Raw genomic sequence first — 26,320 nt, forward strand, 5'->3', positions numbered from 1 at the left:
CTAGCATGTGTTTCAAACACGAGACAATTAAAAACAAGAGGCGGGAAGTGTTCTAAATGCTGGGTTTTGAGCACTTGTGTCGAATGGGCCTTACTGATGGGAAGAATTTGTTGTTCTAAGAAGTGCCCTATGAACAAATGGTGACTGCAGAAATAGACAAGGTGGAGTCTTAAGAACTGTCTTTCTTCAACCGGTATTGAACTGCTGTTCTTTCTGCTTTTTTTTGTTTACTTGGGTTAAAATTTTTGAAGTCCTTACAACTAATTAAGGTTTTCAGTTGAGATAAAAAAGTCAATGGCACGAGAGGGATTCGAACCCATGATCTTCGGCTTGATATGACGCTGCTCTACCACTTGAGCTATCGTGACCTCAATCCACTCGGACATCAACCACACCTTTTGAATTTTCCCTCCTCTTTTAATCTAATTTTTATCACAACTGAAAACCTTAATTAATTGGAATATATTAATTGGTCAAGCGGACCACGAAACTAGTGTATTGAATAAGTCCTTAAATTTTATTTCAGTGTAACTTTTTATAATTATGACTTCAAAAAAATGTGTGACAAAGTGGCTTTGAGGAACAAGTTCAATTAATGTGGAACGCACTTGAATGTGCTATTAGAAGAAGATAATCTTGAAAGTGAACATTATGCAAACTGTGAACATGTTTTTGATGAAAACAGAAATTTTGTAAATGTTGCACATAACCCTGCTGTGGTCAAAGATGGGAAAGAGACATGTGTAATTAGTATTTAGAGAAAAAACTGACAAAAACCCTGTTAGGAATGTTCTGGCTTCAAGAATCGCCAACCCAGGCTATTGGATATTGGGCCAGACCTCGGGTCTTATCCACCCAGCTGCTGAGGTTGATCTCTGGGGGGGGGGGGGGTTTGTCAACAGCTAGGTTATTTCATTCCCCAATGCAATTAGTTCCTAAACCTATTACCACTCTCACTCACTATTAATTTCATTCTTTCCTATTTACATATATTCCTGTATTGCCATGTTTTAAAACTAACCTACACATTCTCGCTAATAAATACATTCACTCTTAAAACAGTATTGTATACAATAGAACATCCCCATTTCTCCAAATTAGTAGTACATTGGAAAAGGGAACCCAAATACTCGCTGTCATGCTCAAGTTCAATATACAGCGAAAAAACCCCTTGTCCTTTAAAAAATGGAACAGGGGACCCAGAAGCAGACTGCTTGCTCAAGAACCATTCTTAAATCTGGCAGCATGCCTACTTGTATGGAGCCAAGGCATGGCCTTTATCACAACTTTTCTCTGCATAAGGGGCTTTGGCCCCAATTGGATTATTATGTCAGTCACAGTAACAGGATTTGAAAAAAAAGTTTATTTTTCTAAAGCTTTATTTAAATTACTAAACAGCTATGTACACCTTTTATAAACAATAATTCACTACACTGCATAAATAGTCTTCATAAATAGTAACAATTTGCAAAATAATATTTACATCATGTTTTTACATTCTTGTTTATACTGAATTAAGAAATTACAAATGTCTGCCTGTCCTTTTACATCTTTATTTCAAGTACAATGGTTTAATTAAACACAATTCTTTCAATACAAACTGAGCACACACAATACCCTTAAATTATTTTATTTGTTTTATTGTTATAATAAACGGATTATTTTTTGGACTGTTTTTTATCATTTATAATCCTGTAGGTGTTGGCCTCTGGAACAAGAAAAACAATTAGACCGAAAAAAAAAAAAAAATCAAGTAACCCACTCTACCTTGTATTTTCCATTCATATTGGTAAAGAAGTTTGTGTATTTCCATTCCGTAGTTTGTTTCAAGTACCATATCACCTCCATACTGTGTAGGGACAAATTTTGCATCGATATGCTCGATGAGTGAAGTTTTATTATCGCCATGAAAGTATATCTAGAAATAATTATACAAAATAATACAAGCTTGAAATACATATTTAGATCTTTAAAAAAATTGTTACTTGTCACTTACCCTATTTCTCAACTTTTCGTTAATGAACGGTTTGAATATAGAAAACAACATATTAAATATGTAAGGCTGGTTAACTATGTGCACTGATTTAATTCTGCAAGGAAGGGCTTCCTAAAAAATGCAAAAATGAAAAATGGTTTTCAATTTAAAGTCATAGTGTGTTAGTAGCATTGATTTCTTTTTGTCATATGAGCAAAAATGATCATGTAAACGTTTTCTATTTGTCGCGTTCTAAAATGCAAATTGCAAATCTAGAATGCATGATGAGTTATGATGGTTAGGGATGGGGTGGGGATATTTTGTAAATGTTGAAAATATTTTTACCTGGACCCATTCAAGCAACATTTTGGCAAAGCCAGGCGAGAACTGCCAGACATGACTTAGTGAGAGGCCTTCTAAATCGATAATGACATTGGCACCTGCAATCTGTGTTTTTGGCTCAATTAGGGCTGCGCTGACCACAAGCATGACCCCTCGGATTATTTCGACGAGCGATACTTCTTTTGTGTTCCACTTCTCTGCTCCGTACAAAATACAAAATTAAATTAGTCTGTAATACTTTCTATATAATAAACTCACTTCCTATTTCAACAAGAAGAATCCTTCTTCCGTGCTGGTCTCTGTACGGCATAATCGTGAAGATGCTGTGCTTAAAAACATTGACATCTTTCACGGCGGATAGGTTTTCACAGTATTTCGGATTTTTTGCTCTAAAGTTGAAAAATTTGATAAGCTGTAAGAAAAGCAACATCGTCAAAATTGTGTTTCAATCAAAATTATAATATTTGGCCAAATAAGTGATCAGACTTTATCGAAGGCACTGTCAGGGTAAAATTTGCAAGCTCTTAGAAATGACAGAACGGAGGTTTCATCATCAATTGGAAATACGATGTTGTCCATCTCTAAAACAAAGATAATTTCAATTATGAAAATACTTTTGCATTTGGATTTTATTAATATTTTTTAATGATTCAATATCCTGCAGCAAGCAAATTCCCTTTATTATATCATGTATCTGGAAGATTGACCTTTTTCAAATATTTGGATCAGTTATGACATCATAAAAATGCCAAACAGCCACTAAAAATTCTTTTTATAAGACCAAAAAGCAATATTTATTTTTCAGATAACTTGTAAAAATCCATAACTCGCCAGAGCTTTTTGTTATTAATGGAGTCAATTTTAAAATGTTATAGACTACAAAACAATGCATATTTAGGTGCCTTCGAATTTTCAAATATTATTCCAAGTCGAATTCTGTTAAAGTTGTAAACTTTAAAGCCCGCCAGGAGAACCCCGTTTGCTGGAGTTTCTAGATCAAGGCTGGTAGGTTGACGTCCTTCTAATTATTAAAGACGTTTAATTTATTAGCGTAAATGGTAATTAACGAATAAACCCGTCACAATGCCAGGGTCACGTCTTTTTGAACTTAAGGTTGGCGTACATCAAAATCTAAATTTATCCTCAATTATAGGACGAAATTACAGCTGTAAATAAATAGAAAGATGCTCGATTCAAGTAAAAAGGATACAATCTCTTTTTTTTTATTACAAAATTTAACATATGTTAGCATTAATATTTAGCATAAAAGTGAAATTCTTTATCTTTTAATTGATTGTATATTTTTGCCTTTTTGGTATGGCACTTGCTTTTACTTACATTGCCTGAAAATGATTGAAACTATTAAACTAATGATTTATGTTTTACTTTTTTATATGTTCCTCTTAAATTAAAGAGGTAGTTCGTCGTTTTAAACGAATATCACGTTTGAGAAGTTAAAAACCATTTTGAGATCACACTTTTTGTAATCATATTGAAAGCTCGGTCTGAAAGTCATGGTTTATGGAATAATACCATTTTAAACCGAATTTAACTGGACGAAAGTTGAATTTTTTTACACAACGACTATCACTGAAAGTCCTAAAAAAGCAGAAAAAGCGAGAAAAAAAATCTCTTTTGACCAGACGAACTTCAGAAGTGCGTCTGCTTGTGTATAAAACAAGTCTTGCAATTATAGTAAAATTGGTTCAGGGCTGACTAGCGTTCATTACATCAGGTTTAGCTCTCAATTATCTATGGGTGTAGAATAATAAAAATATTTTTCTCAAGACTTGCTAAAACTCGGCGGATCGCGAAACAACGGAAATAAATCATCGTACAAATTTTATTTTGTAAAATCCGAGTTCTGTATATTTTTAAAAATTTGTTAAAGAAAATAGAGGCTAAATTACGCGAACCGGAAACAGTATACACATTTTAGAGAAAGACGAAAATTAAAAGAAAAAAAGGGGGGGCTTAGCCAAATTAAATTCCACAGGTCAAATAGTTAAAGAATCTTTAGAAAATGCAATTAATTAAAAAAGAAAGATCTTAAAATCCAACTTTTTGCTAAGAATACTTTCAAACAAAATGATTGTTATAATCTCCAAGGATTAAGATTGTTTTAAATAGATAAGAGGTCATCAATTCTGTCTAGTTTTCTCAGTGCATTTCAAATCTTAGTCTATCAGAGCGAATGTGGGTCGATCTGAGGGAAAGAAGGTTGACTACCTTGACCCCCTTGCCAGCAGGAAGGACAGCGAAAAAATGCGCAGAGCAATTTTGGATAAACGTCTATACAATGTTTTGAGTAATATACATACACATTCATATTGGTATGAAGAGGTAGAAGAAGGAGAAGGGAGAGTTCTGAAGAGAAAGGCAACGCTGGACTACATTCATCATCACAATGTGATGGAAAAGCATCATGACTTAGTTTCGTTTCTATGTTGCTCGAATGTGTTTTAGTCCACCCATAAATCTGTATTTAAAAAACCAAAAAAAAAACCTTCTATTTGATTTTTTAAAATGCAATTATTACTGTTTCAAAGTTTCATGAAGAATAAGAATACTTTAATATTCAGGGTGATTCACTACTAGTACAACCAATTATCAAGAATCAAGAGCTTCTACACCTCAAATGCAACAAAAAAGTTCATATGAACCAAGTTCCGATTCTCAACTCTTTAGCAGATATTCAACATTTTATGGTTTTTTTTTCAACTATCTTCAATTTTCGTCATAATTCTATTCGTAGCTCTTGAACTATTGATTTTTGGAAAAATAAAAAAAAACAGCATTGAAAAGAGCGTTAAATTTCCTTTGAGAAGGGTCCATTCGAGAACGTTCATTTTAATTTATGATAAAAAAACAAATTTTTCAAAAACTGCTAAATTTAAAAAATTGAATTTAAAATTTGTAAAAAAAACTAAATTTGCAACCGCATCGAACAAATTCACGGTAGAGCTTGGCAAATTTCATAACAACTTTGTTTAATAAGCTTTCTAGCGGAATACCCTTTTCTTTAACTACATCAAACTCAAAGCAGACATTTTATGCTAAATGGGAAAAAGGGTTGTCGGTGTGAAAAAGGGGGAATGGGGTTAATGTATTAATTCAATTTTTTGTTCTGGGAAAAATTTATTTCCCAACTCAAACTTAGTAAAATGGCACAAAAAGGAAGAAAAATTAAACAAATGAAACAAACAACATAAAAAGAGACAATATACATAGCGAACAACCAAAGCAGAAAAATTGAACAAAATATCGACACTAAAGACATCAAAAGAAGAAAAAAACAACAACAAAAAACAGAACAACAATACAGACTTTTTTTAATTCAAAAACGAGCGAAAAACCTCTGTTAAAAAACCTTATAACAATTAAATGTGCGAGCCATCAGCCAAAAAAAGAACAATAACATAGACCTTGTAAAATCCAAATTTAACCTAAATAAATAACTTTAACGTAACTTGGTTTTTTACTATGTACGTCAGAAATGAGAAAAAAGTAGTGACGATGTGAACAAGGGGAAGTGGTGTTAACCTTGTAATTGAATTTTTTACTTTGGGAAAAACTTATTTCTAAACTTTACTTAAAGAAAAAACACAACAAGAAAGAAAAATGAAACAAAACACATAAAAAAGAGACAATAAACATACTGAACAAAAGATACAATAAACATAGTAAACAACCAAGGCAGAAAAATTATGTTTAATCTTTCTTATTTCTTTGTTGTAAAACTAAACTTTAACCAAACAAAAAATCACAGAAAACCCTGTATATTAATTAATTCTTCCATTGCCTTTTCTTCTGTCAACTCATCAAAAAATGATAAAAAATCGAGAAATACGCCAGTCTTGTTTCGTTTTATATAGACATATCACAAACTAGAGTAAATTGTAAAAATTAAATTTATACCTTTTTCAGCCAATTTAGAAAATATCCGTCTGCGGAAGGTATTTGAAAAGAAAAAAAACCGGTGAAAATAAAATAAATGAAAGAAGTCCATAAATTACTTGTTTAAAAAACCACAAGAAACTAAATTTAACTTAAGGATTATTAACTTATATTTTAACCTTTATACAAGAGCAACAAGAGCACAAAAAATGAGCCCTTTAGAGAGGAACTAATTTTATTAGAAGTAGATGTAAATGTAATGTTCGGGTGTGCAATATACTGCGTTTTGAGAGCTGTTGAATTCCAGGGTTCTGTACTAACCATCCCTTTAAGCACACCGATGAGTCCTAGTTCATCAAGAAACTTGATAATTAAGCCTGGTTTCAGTGGTTGAATTTTTTCTACAGTCACACTGTACATCCCAAAACTCTTCCTTCTATGGGCAAATGTGGAGCGCAGTTTGTTAGTACATGTGTTGGTGACTAGTCGCCATCTTTGCAGAATGTGCACGTGCAGTGTTGGGTTATACCAACCTTCTTCAGATACCTATTCATTCTGCAGTTAATCCCGTAAGGATTCTAAGTTTTTCCTGATGTCTTTGATGCTTTTTGTCCTTTTTCCTTCTAAAATTTACTAGAAGATTCTTGGATTGTGTACATCCACTAAGTGAATTCCACTGTTTCTTCATTTTCATTTTTTTCTTTTTATCTAAGGAACTCATTGATAGTGTGAATCCCTTTGCAACGGAAGGGCTCAGGATGTATTAGCCCTTTTCCTTGCAAGGGCGACAGCTCTCTCCCCCATGTCCTGGAATCGACAGAGGGGGCATCATCTTTGAGCCAATGATCTTTGAACTTAGTGCTTTGATGGTTGCTTGGCTATCTGACATGATAGCCATATTTTTTAAGTTGAACTGAGTACATCTCTCAATTGCATGGACTTCAGCCTGGAAGATACCTGTTCTAGATCCGTCAGTGTGCCAGGAGATAGAGTCCTAACTCTTCTTCTCAAAGGCGGGGAAAGGAGTAATTACTTTATTATTTAAGATTATTAGAAATTAAATTCCTGCACATGCTCATACCACAGCTCACAGCAGGTCGTGACGCGCGTACCGTTTGATAGCTCGAGTGCTTACTTTTCTACTATGAAAAATATCTACAAGTTTTGATCTTGTAACAGTAAAATAACTCCAGTGTAATCGTCTTATATCACCTATATATAATATAAGTGCACCTGACTTCGTGAGTTACATAATGAGCACCTATTCTCTCCTTGTCGCCAAATGGTTGAGTTTAAATGCATTACCTCGCACCTAATTTTGAATAACCACCGAAGATCTGATAAATGCAAACCACCGAAGTTGTCAGTCGGTAGAGATAATCTTTAAGGACGTTATTTTTGCCAGTCGCGTACTTATGGGACGTAAGAGATAACAGGACGACCGAGAAAGTATAAGCAAAAAGTAAATCTGTTTACCTCTCAAGATAAAGAAGTTATTTTAAGGTAAGGTGTGGTCTGAGGTACACACATCTCAAGTATGAAAAACCGCTGCATTTTTGTATAATTTCAAATCTATGGAAGCACCTCTCCTCACAGCTATAATAAAGTAGTGAGTGATTTCCTGCAAGACAAATTGCTATGGTTTGCTCTAGGTGTATGGAAAACGAATGACAGGGAGTGAGTGTCACACCAAGATGCATGTGAAAACTGTATAAAAATTATTAAAATTATGTCTTCCAGGATTTTCGATACAGAGAAATTATTGTGTGATTTATGCTCGTAAACAAAACTTATGGAGTAAATGGACAAGCATTAATATGAAATTTAAAATTTCATATTGACTGGTGTTACTTTTCTATTTTAAGGTTAAAAATCAACAAAAAAACTGAGTCTTCAGTTGGTACTTCCTTTTGAATTAATTTTATTTGAATCTTGCCGGTTGTATAATATCCCACGGGAAAGTTTAAACACGAAGTTTGCCATCCTAGTTTTTGCTAAGTCCCTGAATCACGAACTGAAACACAAATGAGGTTCATGAATCAAGGCTTACCCTCTTGGAGGAATGCTGAGTAATTTCTAGGTCAAATTTTATTTGGTCGCTGTAGTCCTTAATCGTAATCATGTTTGGAACATTAAACCATTTGTGTTATAATTATTCCACGCGATAGTTTTTTTTTTTATTGGCCGGATGCGGCGATTAGTTTCGACTGGTAGTCCTGGGAAATTTTGACCGATCATGGTTGACTCAGACCTTGGCAGGAACAATTTGTTTTCTCTTGATTCGACGACATTTAAGTAGCCGATTTTTCCACTCGCTTCAATTCATTTTGACCTTATTGACTTCTAATTATAAATTGAAATAAGAACACACGAGTTTTCAAGATGCTAATTGAATCTTATAATTAAATCGAAAGCCTCGTGCACACAATGCACTGACTTATGTACAAAATGGTTTGTATTCTATTTTGTCATTATCATAAGTCTTACATTCATTGTGGCTCTCACTAAATGAATGATTAAATAATGTGAAATAAGTTAAAATGAAAATAAATTCAACATATTGTTGCCGGTGAAAATTTGAAAATTACTACTTACTACAATAAGTTTGTATGGGAGTCTGACGAATAAGCTGAGTATGTTGATACACCATCCTCTATTTTAATATTTTTTATTTAAACTCTTTTAGAAGGTTAAAGTATGATATTTTAGTTTCATTATCGATTTGTTAATGTTATTGCTATTTATCAAGCTCTTTGATTTTGTAAATTGCTTACAATTAGGTTGTCCCCTTTTTACCCATTTCTTCATGAAGTTATTTCAATTTCCAGTTTTTTACTGTAAAATTGTGAAAAACGTTGAAGTTAAAAACACAACAAGAGTCTGTTTTAATGAGGCATTCCTGATTAATTTTATTTTTTTAGATATTATATTCTGTTATATGTATGTTCAGTTCGCTTCTTTGTTAAATTGTGATATTCCCTAGTGAGGCCTGCAGGGTGATGAACGTGCAGTTTCGCCATTTTCTATTTTTGTACGACTATACTATTTTATTTGGAGATCGTGAAATGCGGTCTGGTGTGACGTAGGTTTTAGAAAAACATTTTCTTTTTCGTGCCAACGTTTCGATCTTTATTGAGATCATCTTCAGGGCTCGAAGTGACACGACACCCAATAATGACACATCTACAGAAATCAAGCACTTTGAGCCCTGAAGATGATCTCAATAAAGGTCGAAACGTTGGCACGACAAATAAATTGTTTTTCTAAAACCTGCGTCACACCAGACCGCATCTCACGATCTCCAAATAATCATTAACTAACGGTCACTAAACACCACACATACTATTTTAATTATACGGTTTATCAGTTTAAAAAATCACGGCAGACCACCGTGAAGCGTTTCAAGGAAATTTTTTGAAGGTCTACGAAGGATGATTGGGCTTTCTAACGAGATAATTATCGGAATAAATTGTGAGATTTACTCTTGAGGTCTGCTAGGTGATCACTTCGGTCTGCTATCCACGCTGGTTCAGTCTGTCAGTCGCGTTTCGGCATCTCGGCATCTTCAGTTTTGAGCCAAAGTCGGTGGTCAATGAACAACAGCACACCCAACAATGACACACAATGAAAGTGGCAAAATTTGTCCGATTGACCAGGCGTTCATTCTTGGGTTTACAAACACTGTATCAATTGGGTAACTGATTGTCATCCACCCTTCTAATTTGTGCTGAATAAAGTTCAAATTTACGAGATTTCATCAATATTTTGAGCAAAACGTCCTGGCACAGGGATTGATAAAACCATTTCTTGGCGTTGCCATTGATCGATTCCATTTTCTCCACAATTGACGAATAATTAAATAAAATGAAAGACAGACAGAAGAATTTAAAGTGTTGGAATCCCTAAAAAAGCGAATTGACTGTAAATAGTGGGACCCACCCATCCACCCTTGTTTCAAATTGTCTGGCAAACGGTTTGATTGTAAGTACTGTTTATTTAAATTCAAAAAGTTTTATTTGTTTTAAAATTTAAAAAATAAAATTTAATTTATTTTTCTTGTTTTCTTGTGTAATTAATAAATTATTTTAAAACTTGAATTAGATGTGATTAAAAAAAGACACCTGATCGGTTTGTTTTCAAGTTACCTCTGGGGCTCTGTTCCTAATTAACTGGATTCATAGTTGAGGGGGGGCGTTGTTCAATCAGGGAAGATACCGTAACATATGTATTTAGTAGTCATAACTGACTATATTTTAATTAATTATACTTTTTATTTAAAATCTTGGTTGAGATGAAAAAGCTAGTGTGACGGGCGGGATTCGAACCCACGACCTTCGGCTCAATGCGCCGCTGCTTAAGTCACGATAGCTCAAATTAAAATAATGCGTAAGATACATTCAAGATTACGGCCTGATCTGATACTTTGATGAATCATGTCTCCTTCACAGAATTCGATCATTAAGCGTCATTGTTGGAATGTCCATCTTTCCCCACGGCCACCCACTTTATACCGCGCATAACACGTGGGGGTATCAGTGTAGTTTTAAAACAGTCTTAAAATAGCCCAAATTACGTGTCTTAGTTCGTTCATTTTTCAAAATCATTGTTAAAAGCTTGCAATCTCTCTTATTTCGTGATAAAGCACGAATGCCTCCTATCGTTTATTTTCTACTAAAGTGAACATTGATCTAACGTTGTAAAGAAAGTAAAAGGCTTTTGCACAGCCTGGCGTATTATTTGATTTATTTAAATGTTGTGTGATTATACTATCCTTCAGTCAGAGCTTGAAGACCATGGGCCCAATCGTACTTAATAACCAGCCGTAAAATTTTTCCTGTGGATCTTCTAAGTGCCACAAGTATGAAATGATCGCCCGCGTAATTTCATTAAGTCTTAACTTAAAAGTCATGAATAACGGCTAAGGAACCGTATCGGGGCCTGGCCAGGATCAAAAGTCTAGGTTTCCTGTGCCCCCGTGCACTCTTTGCGTCGGATGAAATCCTCGTTGCTAATGCTCACGTAACCGAAAAGTTTCGTCAACGAGAGAGAATAATAGCGAGCTTCTTTGGGCTTTTTTAATATAACACTTTACAGTTAATGAATAAGACTCGTAAGGAAGTAGTAATTTTCCTCATAAACCAATTCCAATCCCATAACACTCTCAAACAACCTTTTTGCTTCGGTGAACACGAAAAAACTAGTAATTCAAGTTCATAAAGCGTTTTATGTAAAACAAAGTTATCATTGTTGCAGGCGTATCTATCTGAATTGCATAATGGAAATTATGAGAAATCATTTTGTACAGATATCGCTAAGTAAATGTTTTGTCCTTCTCGTGGCAAACTTAATTCTCACGGGTGTGTTTCTTTTCCTCCAAAATACCAGCTATTTATTAGGAACGTTTACGGAAATGAGCGTTTTTGGTGCAAAAACGTTTAGCCGTGGTTTATTTTGACTTCCGCCTGATTGATAACATTATCGTCCCTTTAAATTACCCATACGGCCTATAAACGAAAAACAAAAGAACAATGCTACAATTTTCATAAATTGTCGATTCAATTTTTCGTAAACAGTGTATTTCCACACATTCGCGCAGATCGTGACGTACGTCTTGACATTGATTTAGCTGTTGGTTTTTGAAAAAGTATTTTTTTTTGTAAACAATCGTAATTTGAGATCTATAATACGCAATATTTTAGGTATATTATTAAAATATTATGTATTTATCCCCGACCTGTTAAATAAATATAAACAGTTTGATTTGAACTATACCGAGAATTCTGCTGGATGACCAATCTGTAGTCAGGTGGTTTGATCATTTTGGTCTGTCTGTACTCGCTGTTTATGTCAAACGTAATTCGGCCTCTCGCCGTATTCAGTGGTGGATCTGTGTCTGAGTTTTTATGAACAAGGCAGGGTACCAATAACGACACAACCCCACTGAAGATGTAGAGTAGCCGAAACTCTGACAGACCAAAACAGATAGGGTAGAAAGACCAAAATAAACGGAAACGACCGAATCACCTAAACGCTTAAAAATCAAATTAAAAAAAAATCTGTATATTGGTTGCAAGCTGAAATATTCTTCTGATAAAAATTGTATAGTGATCTACCTTTTCCCCTGCTAATTCTTCAATTTTGTTTGTTTTGGATTTATTTATATATGGTCCTTCATGGATTATATTTTTAAACAAATTTCCGAAACGATTTAATTAAGAATACTTCAATGTCTTAGCAATGAGCTTCGAAGCTAGCTTGTGCAACCCGAGTCGAATAATTTTACCGCTCTGCCCCGAAAACTAATTTTGCTTAAAACTTCGAAAATAACATAGTTGACGGTCGCATGAATTTTAGGTTTTTTTTTTTAAATTTAAGTATGGAGCATAGACTGTCACTTAATATTACATATTTGTCGTTTATTGAAACAGTACATTAAGCAGATAATTAATCTTTATAAACCGTTAAACAGTCAAGGCATGACCATTACCGTGCTAAAAAGAATTTTAAATTTGTGGATAAAAGTATTAAGCACGGAAAATGGTTCGCTTCTGAGAAGGTCCTTTCATGATGTCTTCCGTAAGGCCAATTCATCAGCATGTGATTTAGAGGTAAATTAAAGGATAAAAAGGACTGGTTCTATCAATTGCAACAGTATAGGTCAATCACAAGATGTGCCTTTGCGTCCCTGAATGTCTAAAACGCGAAAAAGAAATTATTTTGTCGAAGTGGAAAAATAATCTCTACTCAATAGACATAGAAAAGGTGCTAAATTCAAAATTTAACCCTTTTTATAGAAAAATCAGCTCCTTGTATAAATGTGGAAATTATTACAACTAAATTTGTCAATAAATAAGCAAAGATTACTTATACAACTAAGGCAGTGCTAAGGAAATCAATTTTTTTGTAATGGGCTCAAATATGTAATTGACACACAATCAATGTGCTCTTTGTGTAAATTGTTTGAAGAGGAGAACTCGGAACATATTTTTTTAATGTGTGCTGATTAGTGACCGTTAATCGATAATTATTCAGAAATCGTGAGATGCGGTCTGGTGTGATGTAGGTTTCAGAAAAACATTTTCTTTATCGTGCCAACGTTTCGATCTTTATTGAGATCATCTTCAGGGCCTGGGATTTACAATAATTGTTTACATTTAACAAATACATGTAGGATGTGGAAAAAAGTGAATTTATACAATGCAAAATATATTTTTTATATTCAATCAAAGTATTTCTACTCACTCAAAGTGTTTGTTGATGAAAATCATCAAAATCCTCAAAATCCAACATATATAAACATAAAACAGCAATATCTCACTGGCACTCTCAACACGACACGCAAGAATGGCACAATTACACAGAAGACAAACACTTTGAGTGAGTAGAAATACTTTGATGGAATATAAAAAATATATTTTGCATTGTATAAATTCACTTTTTTCCACATCCTACATGTATTTGTTTGTTAAATTTAAACAATGTTTGTAAATCCCTGGCCCTGAAGATGATCTCAATAAAGATCGAAACTTTGGCAGATAAAGAAAATGTTTTTCTGAAACCTACATCACACCAGACCGCATCTCACGATTTCTGAATAAATATATTTTTAAATTGTCCAATTTACCAACCTCAATGCCCCTTTTATTTAAAGAAGTACATAGATACATGTGTAAATAGTAACAATTTAGACAAACTTGAGTTCTTGCTAAAATTTGAAGCAAAAAACCAGGCAATTGATGTGTTCAATTTTGTTTATGAAGCACTTAAATTGAGAGCTTTTATTGTCAATGAATGATGTTTTATTGTGTTGCGTCATGTAATTATTGATTTTAAGTTAAGCGCATGCATTTGATGATGTATTTTGATTAGTTCTTACTTGCTATTATTATTATCTTCAATGGTTATTTTGCCATTTGGCTCCCCCCTGTAATAGCTATTGTTGAAATAGAGTATTAATCTATCTATCCATCTATCTATCAGTCAAGGCACGAACCGTTTCAGATCTGCTTTGCTAACTTGTGGAAAATAAGGAAATCCTGGACACTGATCCAAAGGTTATTGAAAAAAAATCGATTTAAAATCTACTAATACGGGAATATGTTTTTTTGCTGCTTTAAAAAGTAAAAGTAATCTTTTCAAAAAATGGATTTTGAACCATTTGCTAAAGCTTGAGGTGGTTGCCGACGTAATTTGAGATTGAACTCAAAACTAGTACAACTCCCTGATTCGATGACTTTCTCAATTTGCCTATTTGACGTGGCGTTTTTGTTTTGAAACAAATGGCGTGAGCTTCAGAAACGTGGAAGATTCGGCCAGGAGGATTTCTCAATCGTTGTCGATTTTCTGTGTACACGTGTTACATCCTGGAGTTGGGAGAAAACGACCTTTTCTGTCTTTGTTCATTCGTATTTCCCATTGTTCACACCATTTTAATCTTCTTTTTAACGTCGACGCTTTGTGGAACTATTACAATTATTAACGGTTGACAAATTCCTATATTCCGATTTTTATGAGTTTCTCTTCCAGTTTTATTGTTAAATTATCAAAACATTTTGTTCATCCCATAAAGAGTTCACGCCCAATTTTTACAAGACGAAATTAAATTTTAATTGTTCGCTGTTAATAATTAATACAATAGTGCAATATAATTCTATATTTTTTCAATCGTGTCGTGAAGAAAAATAAAGGATTTTTTTAAAAAGAAGTTAATATAAAACTAAATCTACTGATGAAACAATGAAGCCAAACAATGAAGTACAGCCTTAGCAGTACTGAAATAATTAATTCTATCTCACGGAAGTTGTGCTTAAGGTTGTTATTTTTTTTATTTACCTGTCGAGCTTTTATTATCTATGTTTAATCGAAAAATTTATAATCGAGATTGAACGGGTTTGAAAAAATGTCTGCGTTGATCGATTCGTAAAAAAAAGCACAATTCAACCTCCTCTTAACATTTGTAGTTCCCACAAATCAACCGTCTACATCTCTTTACAACCGAACTTTTCGCGACTTTCGAGGTTTACCTCGTTTTTCATGGTCATGGCCGTTCTCGGTGATTCAGGGTTTGCGCATTTTGAATGTGCCCATTCAAAAGATTTTTTTTCTTTTGTGGAAAGCTCAATATTTATATAAGTCTTTTTTCGGAATGATTGCAACACCTCTGTTCTGGCGTGTTTTACACGGCAAAATTCGTTATTAACCAGGCAAGGCTATTTGAAAATGTAGAAAAGCTGGAAATCTTTCTCGTGGGTTTGGTTGACGAAGATAAAAAGTAATCCCTTCCTATTTCACGACTGCTTACGTCCGTAATTTCACCGATAAAATGTAACTCATTAAACAAATTGTTATCGTCACAAAAAATAAATTTTAATGTTTTTTTGGAGGAGGTCCCCCTGTGAGCTCGCAACAAACGTATCAATCGAGCTGTGCCAGTGTTCTTCCATCGAAGAAAACTCATTTTTGAAGGGGGTTGGGACCAAATTCATGGTCGCTGAAATTTTCCCGAACCCTGTTTTTTTTGGATAACGAAATCTTCGAATTCAACCCACAACACCAGTTAATTTATTTATAATTTTAATTGATAATAAATTACTTGCTTGTGGTACAGAAAGAAAAAAAGATTAAATGGACGCTTTGGATGTGGCTCATTAAAGTATTAAACATAAGTTAAACTGTATATCAAACTGCAGTTATTTGTAAGTTTTTCTTATAATTAAGTCGAAAATATTGAACCGGCACTGGTCCGTCTACACTTCCGACTTTTTTATGTTACTCAACACTTTTCGACTTTGCACCATCTTCAGTGAGGAACCCAATAAGTGACCCAATGCCGATTCAACAAGTTTACATCGACTCACAGACCATTAACTTCCATTAACTTAAGGCCGAGAAACTCGTTTTGTTCGGGTTTTGCAGTGAATGCGATGTTTATATGCAATGGATTCAGATCTATTAGTATGTTTTGTATGTTGTTGATGTTTACTATAAAGAATATATCATTAATACATCCGTGTATATGGATAATATTATGTTATGTTATAACAAATTTAGTTTATCTTCGAAGTTTTGTATGAATATTTTTGGTAGTATGGTTGACCATTCACTCATTTGATGTGCACGTCAAAGCAGATCGGTTGTTATCTGTTGCAACATTTCCTAGATGATTGCGGGAAAATTTTTGACTTAATAAAATGAAGATTTTAATTGAAATTAAAATGTTCACTCTAGTTTTATTTGCAACTATTAAACGAATAAATAATATGCAGATAAAAAAAATTATCTAAGACACATGTCTAACAAATAGAAAAAACTCGTATTCTTTAGCACTATGACAACTTCACCTTCAACTCGCTGAATCTTTGTTGCGCTTCTTGATTGCTCTAATGTCAGCTAAATCTCGTAGAATGTTTCATACATTTACTTTTCTAGCCTTTATTTTTTCTGGTAGTCATTGGGAAAATTTGCTTTCTGTGGTTTTGGTAATGTGGTTCCATATCCTAATTTTCATTACATCTTCTGCATACTGCAGTGGTTGACAGGCGAAATCTCTACGAAGTTGCCACAGCCACTCAACAACGAGATAGTCAAAAGTTGGGGTTAATCCATCAAGACAGCATTCACCCTTTTCTTGTCGAGAAGAACTCATAAGTGGTTCTGCCATTTGTGCTACTAGCCCATGGATTCTGCCACTTGTCGAAAATCAATTTTTTCATCATGCTTTTAGCCATCGACTCTTCTGTTTAGCGACTCTTGGTCACAGCCCAGTATATCCTACAGCTGTCCTCATGGTTGGTACTATGTATTATGAGGTTCAAACCGAAGGTGGAGCTATCTTCTTTCTAATTATCTGTAGAGCAATAATTTTGCGGTCATCCCAAAATCTCAGAACCTTGGATACATATAAATTTAGTAGATGATGGGGTTTGGTCTGCGAGTTGGCGAACTCATGTTGAACCGGCACACGGGCACTACTGGGTCTGTCTTCACTCGCGGGTTTTTTGTTTGAGTTATTCAAACGCGTTTCGGCATTACGCCATCTTCAGTGAAAAACTGTAGAGATAAAAAAGGTTTGAGCTATCGTGACCTCGATCCACTCGACACTAACTTCCCATCTCAACCCCGTGGTAGAGCAGCGGCGTGTCTAGCCGAAGGTTGTGGGTTCGAATCCCGCTCGTGACACTGACTTTTTTTATCTCAACTAAAAACCTTAATTAATTGAAAAATATTAATTGGTCAAGCGGACCACGAAAACTAGTGGCTTTAAATATAATTTTTCTTTCTTCCCCATATCTTGAAAAAACCATAATCAAACAATTAATTGAGCACAGTTCTCTGCAACGCTTGTATAAATCTGAATCAGATCAATTAATTTTATAAAAGTACTGACCACATGTAGCATGATTTGATCGGGGTCTTAGCTTTAATTTTGCACATCTTTGATTTTCTGGAAATTTATTGAACATATGCTTCAAGGTTGCATGCTTTTGTAGAAAAACTTGTTCGAAATTTTGTACGTTAGTTGCGTCTCATTTTTTAAATTTTAAACATTGGTTTTTGATTTCGGAGTAGTGAATTTGAAATAGACAATATTTTCTCCAGTGTCCAGCCTTTTTAGCCAAACTTTCCACCCTCACATTGTACTCAATACCAACATGAGTCTTAACCCATGCAAATTGGACAATTTTACCGCTCTGCTTCGGAAAACTAATTTTACTTTGATTCGATCCTATCGCATACAGGGTGTCCTTTGGCTGAATTTCTCTTGAACCAATGATGATAAAAAAAATTTTAAAACTTTTTTGGAAAAAACTATACAGGGTACTTCAGGCCCATTTCAACTTTTTAAATTTTAAATATGACAGATACATCCTGACACATCATTTTAAAAGGGTTTTTACGATGAAAATTGGTCAAAAAATGACAAAGTTGTGGCAAAAAGTTAAAAAAACAAAACAGTCATTTGGTTTGCTATTTATTAATCAGTTCATGTTCGAACTGCTTGCCTTGTCTAAAGATGCAAAGATTTTCTCTCTTTAACCACTCTTTTCAGAGCGATAGAGTCATAGAAGTCGGATTGACAAGTATTTTCTACCCTTTGCCGCAGTTCTTCAACCGAGGTTACGGGGTTATGATTCGCGTAGACACTGTTTTTTAAATGGCCCGAATGCACAATTGTTTTCAGCATACAAATCCGTTAAAATGATGTGTCAGGTTGTATACGGTCGTGTTTGAAATTTTGAAGTTGAACTGGGCCTGAGGTACCCTGTATAGTTTTTCTCCAAAAAATATTAAACTCGAATTGTTTTGTTTTGATAGCCTCATTGGTTCAAAAGATTTTCAACACAACACACACTCTGTAAAGGAGCCCTTTCATCCGTAGGTTGAAATAATATCTATAATTTGAGTGAATGTATTTATTAGGGTGAATGCTATATGTTTGGACGTTGTTGTGATGGAATATAGAGTTCACTCAAACACATCAAAGTAATCAGGGTTATTTAGTTTTATATATATTTGCAGTGTGATAGGGGGAGTGTCACTGTCGAAATATCAAAAACCCTGGTGGCTACCCGATTGTGTGAAGGTATTTATTTGCGTGAGAGACTAAATATTTATGGACACAGTCTGTGTGGAACATCGAGTATCCACAGACCTACCGAAACAATTAGGTTAACTTAGGAGAGCGAATGCGTTACTACGTGTGAATGTATTTATTGGCATGTATGAAAGGAGGGCGTCACGGTGAAAATCGGTGCAATAAAATAAAAATACAAAACAAATAGCATGTATGCGTATTTTAATTGGCTTAGACATTTTAAACACGTGTTAAAAAGGGTTAAACATCAAAGATAGGGGTAATAAAACAAATCAAGACAGACGAAACATGAAGAGTCAGCAATACCTAGCTGCCATCAAACAAAAAAGTAAATAAATAAAAATAGGAGTAAAAACATGACTGTCAGTCGCATAAAATTTTGATAATTTAGGGGGAGCTTAGAATGTTATTTATTATTAAATATTTGTAATTAATTGTAATTGTTCGATAGGCTTATAATTAACCAGTTCAGATTTCCTTTTGTAAAAGAAAGAGATCATGGAGGCTTAATCAAAGGGTAATTGAAGTCAAATTAAATTTAAAATCAGTTTTTATGGGATTTTTTAAAATAGTAATATAAAAATCTCGTTAAACAATACCAACATATTATGTTGCTATGTTGACTTGCTGTGATAAACTGAATTGAAAACCAATCATTTTAAGTAAATATTTATATTTAGAAAGTTTTCGTGTTTATTTTTATGTTAGAGTTATAAATAGTATTAAGTTATGAAAATTGTGTTTACCTCATATGAAACTTTCTTTTGTACATATAAATACTTTGTCAAAGCCAACACCATATTTAACAAATAAATGCAATTGCTATCTTCGACCTTTTTTTTAAATTTGCTCTGTAGACAGGAAACAGAAATGACGTTTTGAAAGTGTATAACAAATCAAAAAAGTGTAACGAGAAGAAGTAATGAATATTTAAATTTTAAGGGAGCTTCCGGCTAGTCTTTAAATAATTTTTCCCTTATATTGTTTCCGAACAATATTTCCATATGGAAAACCGTAATATTTTACGCGAAGAGATGGTGTAAAGTCCGTCCAGTTAATGAAATGTCCTACAAAATGTAAAAAATTACAAAAAACGAAAGCCAAAATGCTTCCTTTGTAACTGAAGTGACCAACTTTTCAGATCGGAGCAGTTCATCCTTGGTGTGGCTGTTGTACTTGAAAACGTTTCTTTATGAAATCATAGACAAATTACTTGAGGCCAGAATAATTCCGTGAGAAAATTCCCTTTACCTTTACTGCATGACGGCCTCCTTCGCGTTCTTTTCCATTTCCTGTAATCCTTCCGTTTTATTTGATTATTTTACGAGTTATTTATTTTAATTAGTTATTATTTTAATTTTAAGAGTTACTATTCCTGTTTATTCTTCAAAAATATTTAGCTGAGGAAATTTTCAACTTCTAAATTTGGAAAAGGGGGACCGCGGTAGCCGAGTGGTTTGCATGAGAGACTCTCACGCCGCGGTCGTGGGTTCGATTCCCACCGTCGCCTCTGGCCCTTTTTTCCCGATAACCCCCAATTTGAACAACATATATAAGAATTCGTCATGGCTAATATGCAAAGATCATAAGGCCAATAAAAAAAAAGTCACATTAAAACAAATTTTAAAAAGACCCAACATAGCAGGAAGTTACCCGTGCTAAAAATTGGTATTTGTTTTGTTTATAAAATAACTGTTAATTTGTTTGAAAATATAAGCTCTGACATTGAAGCTCGTGCCGAAAGCTGAGCTAAGTTGGAATTTTGTTTTTATTCTACTCTTTGACCATAATACTGATCATACATCAAATTAAACTTCAATTGGTCGATATCTTCTCTTCAATAATCCTTCCTTTATCGATTATGTACTTTGGTTTTGTAAAGTCCGAAATGACTTTCGAGCTTTTGGACGAATAGAGGAGATTAAATGTCAGATGTATAATATTCAATTGTACAATCGACCTGTTACTCTCGAAAAATAACAGGTCACAGGATAACTCGGTGGTAAACGGGTTTCAACATCCGGCAGAAATTAATCTAAACAGGTTTTCGGAAGTTTGAGGTAATTTTCGAATCTGCAAGAAAGGTTTCTCCGGCAGTAGACGTTATACTGATCGGCGTTGATCGTGACAAGCACACTGAGAGGAAGACCGATGCGACGTTAGAAAAGATGGAAAATTTAGAGAAAATTTCATTTCTCTCTCTCTCTCTCCCCCTCTCCCTCTCGGCATTTGATCAAAATTGATATCATAAATCAAAAACAGAACGTTTGATTTTTCAATGATCATAACTAGATCAAATAGAATTAGCTCAATGCTCTATTTTTATCTAGTTCTTTATTTGTAATTTTAGGGTCCCACAAATGTTTTTTTAATTAAAAACTTTAATCATTGATAAAACCATTTCAAGGCGACTCCAAATCGCAAGTGGCGTCCGTTGATTAATTCAATTCTGCCCACACACGATAGTTCACCATTCCTACTGTCTTCAGTAAATGTGCCAGGGAAAAGGCAATTTCTGAGAAAATTAACTTGCATTCAATAAATATTAAGGGTTTATATGATAGAAAAAAAATTGAAGTAAAGATTAACGTAGACATTGAAATGATAAATAGTTTTTAATAGATTTCGTGATGGTTTTAATTTTTTTGAAATGAGTATTCATTGGATATCAGAGAAAAATAAAATTATACTGCTAAATATGGAATAGGCGATATTTGGGCAAAATGTAAATGAAATAAAAATTATAGAAAATTAAAAAACTAATCACACAATTTTTAACTGAGATTCGTGAATTATAATAAATAATAGATAAATTTAGCATGTATGCAATTTTTTTATAATCCTGAGTTGGAGTCATTAGATTATAAATAAGTTATTTGTTTAATCCATTCGGAAAGTTTTCTCGATTTATGAAAGTGCGACTGAAACTTTTACTTCGACAAAAAAGATACCAAACATTGTTGTGTCGAGACAACAGGAATGAATTGGCAGTGTCGCGTTCAACTTGTCTCGCTGAGGACGTTTTGAGGTCAATTTTCGGCCTTTTAGACATAGTTTCATTCAGGTTCAATTGTTATCTTTGGAAAAAAGTTTAAAAATGTTCTTGTCTTACATTTTTATAAACTTTACTTTGCACTATCAATGGCATCGAGGTACCTAATTAAGATTTCGACGATGGTATATAAAAGTAAACCATTCTTTGTTTTTTAACAGACTTTGCGGGTTTAAATATTTATTATCCTGTTATTTGATGTAGGGAGGACGTTCGTAAAAAGATTGACAGTACCGGGATTGTACTTTTGGAAGAATAGACCATTTTTCGACTCACCGGTGATTTTTTTTCTAAATTCCTCCATGGCTTTTTCCCTGATTTCAGGCGTTTCTCTGAGTTCGATCCTTGACTTCTCGAGGAACCATTCCCCGGGGTCGGCCTCGTCCTCGAACCTGAGGATGTGCTCCCCGCATCGTACTCTCTTGTCGATCTCCATCGTACGAACGACGACTGAACGGACGGCGACCGTGTGCCGACCTTTATCCGCTCCCCACTTTTTGTCCGGCCCGAACTGTTTTACCGGGCACCGGCCGCTGGAAACTCTTCGGCGGAAATTATTCGGAAAACTGTCCTTTGGACGTAATGGGCAGGATTTCCCCGGTCGCTAGGTCATCGGCTGAAGAAAGTTCCGAGAATACGGGAATAACGGCCGGCTGGCATAGAACATTTTGCGACTGAGTCTTCTCGTTTATTATTTAAATATTTTATAAGGGTAATAATAAAGACTACTAACTAAACCTACTAAAATTACTTTATAACTATAGCATCCCAGCTTGATATAAGAGCATGTGTTAAGCAACTAGGTCATAAAAATAACCACCTGTTTGTGGTACAACTGTTTTTTTTTTAAATCTTCTTTTTCAACTGCATCATACAGAACTTTTTCGGGGCAGATATAAACTCGATTGCAGTATAGAGGTGGCCCCGTAAAACCAAGAGAACAATCTTCATTAAACGCTTCTAAAAATTGTAGGATGGCTGACATTGCAACTGTAACTCCATTTTTGTTTTAATGTAGAATCGAGGTGGTTTTTTTAAACAAAAATGGAAGAAACTAGAACAATGTGGAAATTGTTAAACTGCGATGAGTGGTTTTACTGATAAACTGTTTACATTAGATATAATATGACGTCTTCCTAGCTTTTTCTCTTGAGGGACACTTTTCGTTATAGACCTTGAAGCTGATTTTATACAAAAAGCGTAACCGGAGTCTTTATTGTGACAAATATACTTCTCTGTCCGGGCTGTATAGTTTTAAGAATAAAATTAACACGGTAATTTCTGATATTTAAACCAGACTATCTTTCTTTTGTAGTTTGGTTCTTTCCGATCATTTCCGCCTGCCTATCCTCGCTGATTTGGTCTGACCCACCCCTTACGAAATGCTGAAACGAGTCTGATCAAACCAGCGAGAAAAGCCAAAACTACATCTTTATCATCAAGCAAACCCCAATGGAAAATCTCACTGTTTATCTTGCTTTCGCTAAAATTTTTATTTTACTTGTAATATATATTCTACTATTTTATCATTTTATATTTATATAATTATTATAAAGTGTTATTCGTTACGTGTTGTCCTTCACAATTGAATAGCGAGTGATTAGGGTGATTAATCGATGGGTCATGGATAGTTTTTTTTCAATATTAATCCATTTCTTGTTTATTTACGAGAAAATTCATTTTAACTTGTTTTGGTTGATAAATTGTTGACATGTTGCTCATGAAGTGTTTACACAACATTTTTTAGAAAATAATTCAGGTAAATTGAAAAACAAAAATGTAATTTCAAACTTTTATACTTTCAGAATTTTTTGACAAATATTCGATTTTTGAAATTAGATATTTTCTGTCCTGTTAGTATTTTTCATTTTTTAAAATATAATGCACTGAATGAACAAAATGAGTCGATGAACACACATTGAACTAATAACAGTTCCTCACTGAAGATGGCGTGAATCTTAAATATGTTTGAGTGAAATGTAAACCAGTGTTGATAGGACTAGGTAAGTAAATTGTTCAATGTCAATCATTTCAAAATGATAAAGATAGTATCAAATGTGTTATAATCAGTTTGTACTTTTTAACTAAAAATTGTACAAAGATGTATGTAACTTTGGTCTGTTATATTGTAGAAAAATATTAAGCTTATTACGGACTTTCACCCCAAAGGGTTGTCACTGATGTGTTGACCCTACCTCAGGGGATTTCACTTACCCTGTTATGTGGTTGTGCCGCTAGTATCCCCATATGTCCAAGATGTCCAGGAGGTCTTCACTTCCCAACCAACGGGGTTAGGTTTGAACGGAGGCTTTTGACAGCTAGATCATTTCAGCCCCAAATGAATGAAAAATATAATCTAGCCTAATACTAACCATATTCCATAAGCTAGTCACACAAATAAATACATTCATATATTGAATTCATTCTGATTAGATGGCGGAATACTCAATATTCCTCTGTCGACCTACACACAATATCAATAATTTAATCTAAATTAGGATTGATGGAATACTTTCATAAATATTCCGCCATCGATCCTAAACACACACACTGCTGGAGGGGTGATGGTGATGCTATATTTCACCATCAGCCCCTCACAATCACATTATTAAATACATTGTTGATTCCCTCGAGCCCAACATGGTAGCTGGAAAGATAAGACTGAGGTCTGATCCTAGACTGCCAACTACATCATTTAAGGTGGGATGGGAGATAGTACCGAGGGTTTGAACAGAAGTGTCAAGGTGAGGCAAAAGGTTAGAGTGAACAGATGATGATGAAGGATTGTATTTAAGGGTCAACAGACACCTATAAATTCACAGATTCAACATAAACCTATGAATATACAACTTTTAAATAAAATTTTTGTAATTAAGAGCTAACTTAAGGCCATCATATTTTCAATTAATAATTAATAGTAATGTCATTTATATGACAAAATTAAAAAAAAATGTATATTCCTAAACACTGAAACAGAATCTGTCTAAAGTTTGGCAATAACTTTAATTTGTACGGTCACACAATAATGACACAGAAAACAAACACTTTGAGTGAGTACAAACACTGATTGAGACTAAAATTTCTAGCATTGTATAAATGCATTTTTTTTCACATCCGACTTTTATTTGTATAATTTAAACAATCCTTTTTAAAAAGATGGTTCCTACTTACATTAAGTTCATTAATCAATTTGGTTCAATTCCCAATGTTTGAAATTAAAAACTTAATGTTAGTAGGAACCATCTTTTTAAAAAGGATTGAACTCCACACTCACCCTGTCATTTATAATTTCTATTAATTTAAACAATGTTTATTAACCCCAGACCCTGAAGATGATCTCAATAAAAATCGAAACTTTGGCACGATCAAGTAAATGTTTTTCTAAACCGACGTCACACCAGACTGCAGCTTACGCTCTCCAAATAATTATTAATTAACTGTCACTAAACACCACACATTTGAACAGTCTGTTGACTTACAAATCATCATCATCATCTTTATGCTGTGGGTCATTCATTTTTCATAGAGTGGAACTGATCAAGTGTTGAATGGAATGAATGTTGAGGTCATTGAGGATAGGATGGTTAGACATATACATCGTAGTGAAGTATAGCTTGGGGGTCTGGAGAATTCTTTTGAGGACTTTTGATAGGAATGCTTGAATGGGTAGCTAATAGTAACAGCTGCATGGTACCAATCTGTTCATCTCTGTATATCCAACTATGTCAAATTATTATTTTGTAGAGGGTTTGTTTGTCATGTCGATTATGTTCCTAGCAATCTTCTTAGTTGTCCAAGAATTCTGTTACAGTTCCGCTTCAGTCTTGTGTGGGTATCACATCTGTCTTCTGTCTAGATATAATCTCAAGTATTTAACTCGTGTGGATGTCAGTAATTTGTTGTTGTTCTCTTATAGTTTATAATGTTTTTTTTCTTTTTAGCTTTAAACATAAACGTGATATGGGGGCAGTTCTTGTTCAATTTCATCTTTTAATATTTGTATCATTCTTTGATGAGCTCGAGGAGTTCTTGAAATAGCCAGTAAGGATTTGGGTTCGTACATAATATTGCGGTATCATCCGCATAGGGTGTCAGGTTGATGTTGGAATGGATTGACAGGTCAGCAATATAAGTAGAGAACATGGTGGGACTAAGAACACTCCCTTGTGGGACACCAGCTTGAATCAGTTTTATTTCCCAGAACACTTTGTTACACCTTACTCTGAAGCAGTGATCGGTATTATGTTAGTATGTTGTGTCTGATTTTGGTTATAGTTCTTTTCTTCTTAGTTCTATATTCAATCCTTGTAACTTCAGTATAATGTGGGGTTTCAACTAGTCTCCTGTCTTTGTATAGTCTTATAGTTTTGCTTTTGCACTACTGAAGGTAGGGAAGCCTTGTATTAATGAAAGAAGTTGAAAAAATATTTCTCCTCCCAAATCAAAATCAAAACTCGCA

At 34.1% G+C, this 26,320-nt stretch overlaps 1 protein-coding gene across 1 annotated transcript; it reads right to left on the bottom strand.

The window, feature by feature from the left end:
• Nucleotides 1–1,361: 1,361 nt before the first annotated feature.
• On the bottom strand, nucleotides 1,362–22,428 carry LOC106668824 (clavesin-1-like). The gene is made up of 7 exons (XM_014397956.2): nucleotides 22,138–22,428; nucleotides 2,804–2,898; nucleotides 2,576–2,729; nucleotides 2,321–2,514; nucleotides 1,997–2,107; nucleotides 1,768–1,918; nucleotides 1,362–1,708 (listed from the first exon to the last, which is right to left on the bottom strand). Exons 1-7 carry the CDS (start codon nucleotides 22,295–22,297, stop codon nucleotides 1,659–1,661), a joined length of 915 nt encoding a protein of 304 aa, XP_014253442.1. The 5' UTR covers nucleotides 22,298–22,428; the 3' UTR covers nucleotides 1,362–1,658.
• Between the last annotated feature and the right edge of the window lie 3,892 nt (nucleotides 22,429–26,320).

The sequence above is a fragment of the Cimex lectularius genome, unplaced genomic scaffold (assembly GCF_000648675.2).
Source record: "Cimex lectularius strain Harlan isolate CLEC.00 unplaced genomic scaffold, Clec_2.1 scaffold25, whole genome shotgun sequence".
NCBI lineage: Eukaryota > Metazoa > Arthropoda > Insecta > Hemiptera > Cimicidae > Cimex > Cimex lectularius.

Bases quoted from the DNA above. Each gene is read 5' to 3' on its own strand.
- LOC106668824 (XM_014397956.2), bottom strand. From the start codon at position 22,297: ATGGAGATCGACAAGAGAGTACGATGCGGGGAGCACATCCTCAGGTTC. The intron at 2,730-2,803 runs GTCTGATCACTT...CTTTTCTTACAG, and splicing joins CTGACAGTGCCTTCGATAAA to CTTATCAAATTTTTCAACTT. The intron at 1,919-1,996 runs GTAAGTGACAAG...AATTATTTCTAG, and splicing joins ACGAAAAGTTGAGAAATAGG to ATATACTTTCATGGCGATAA.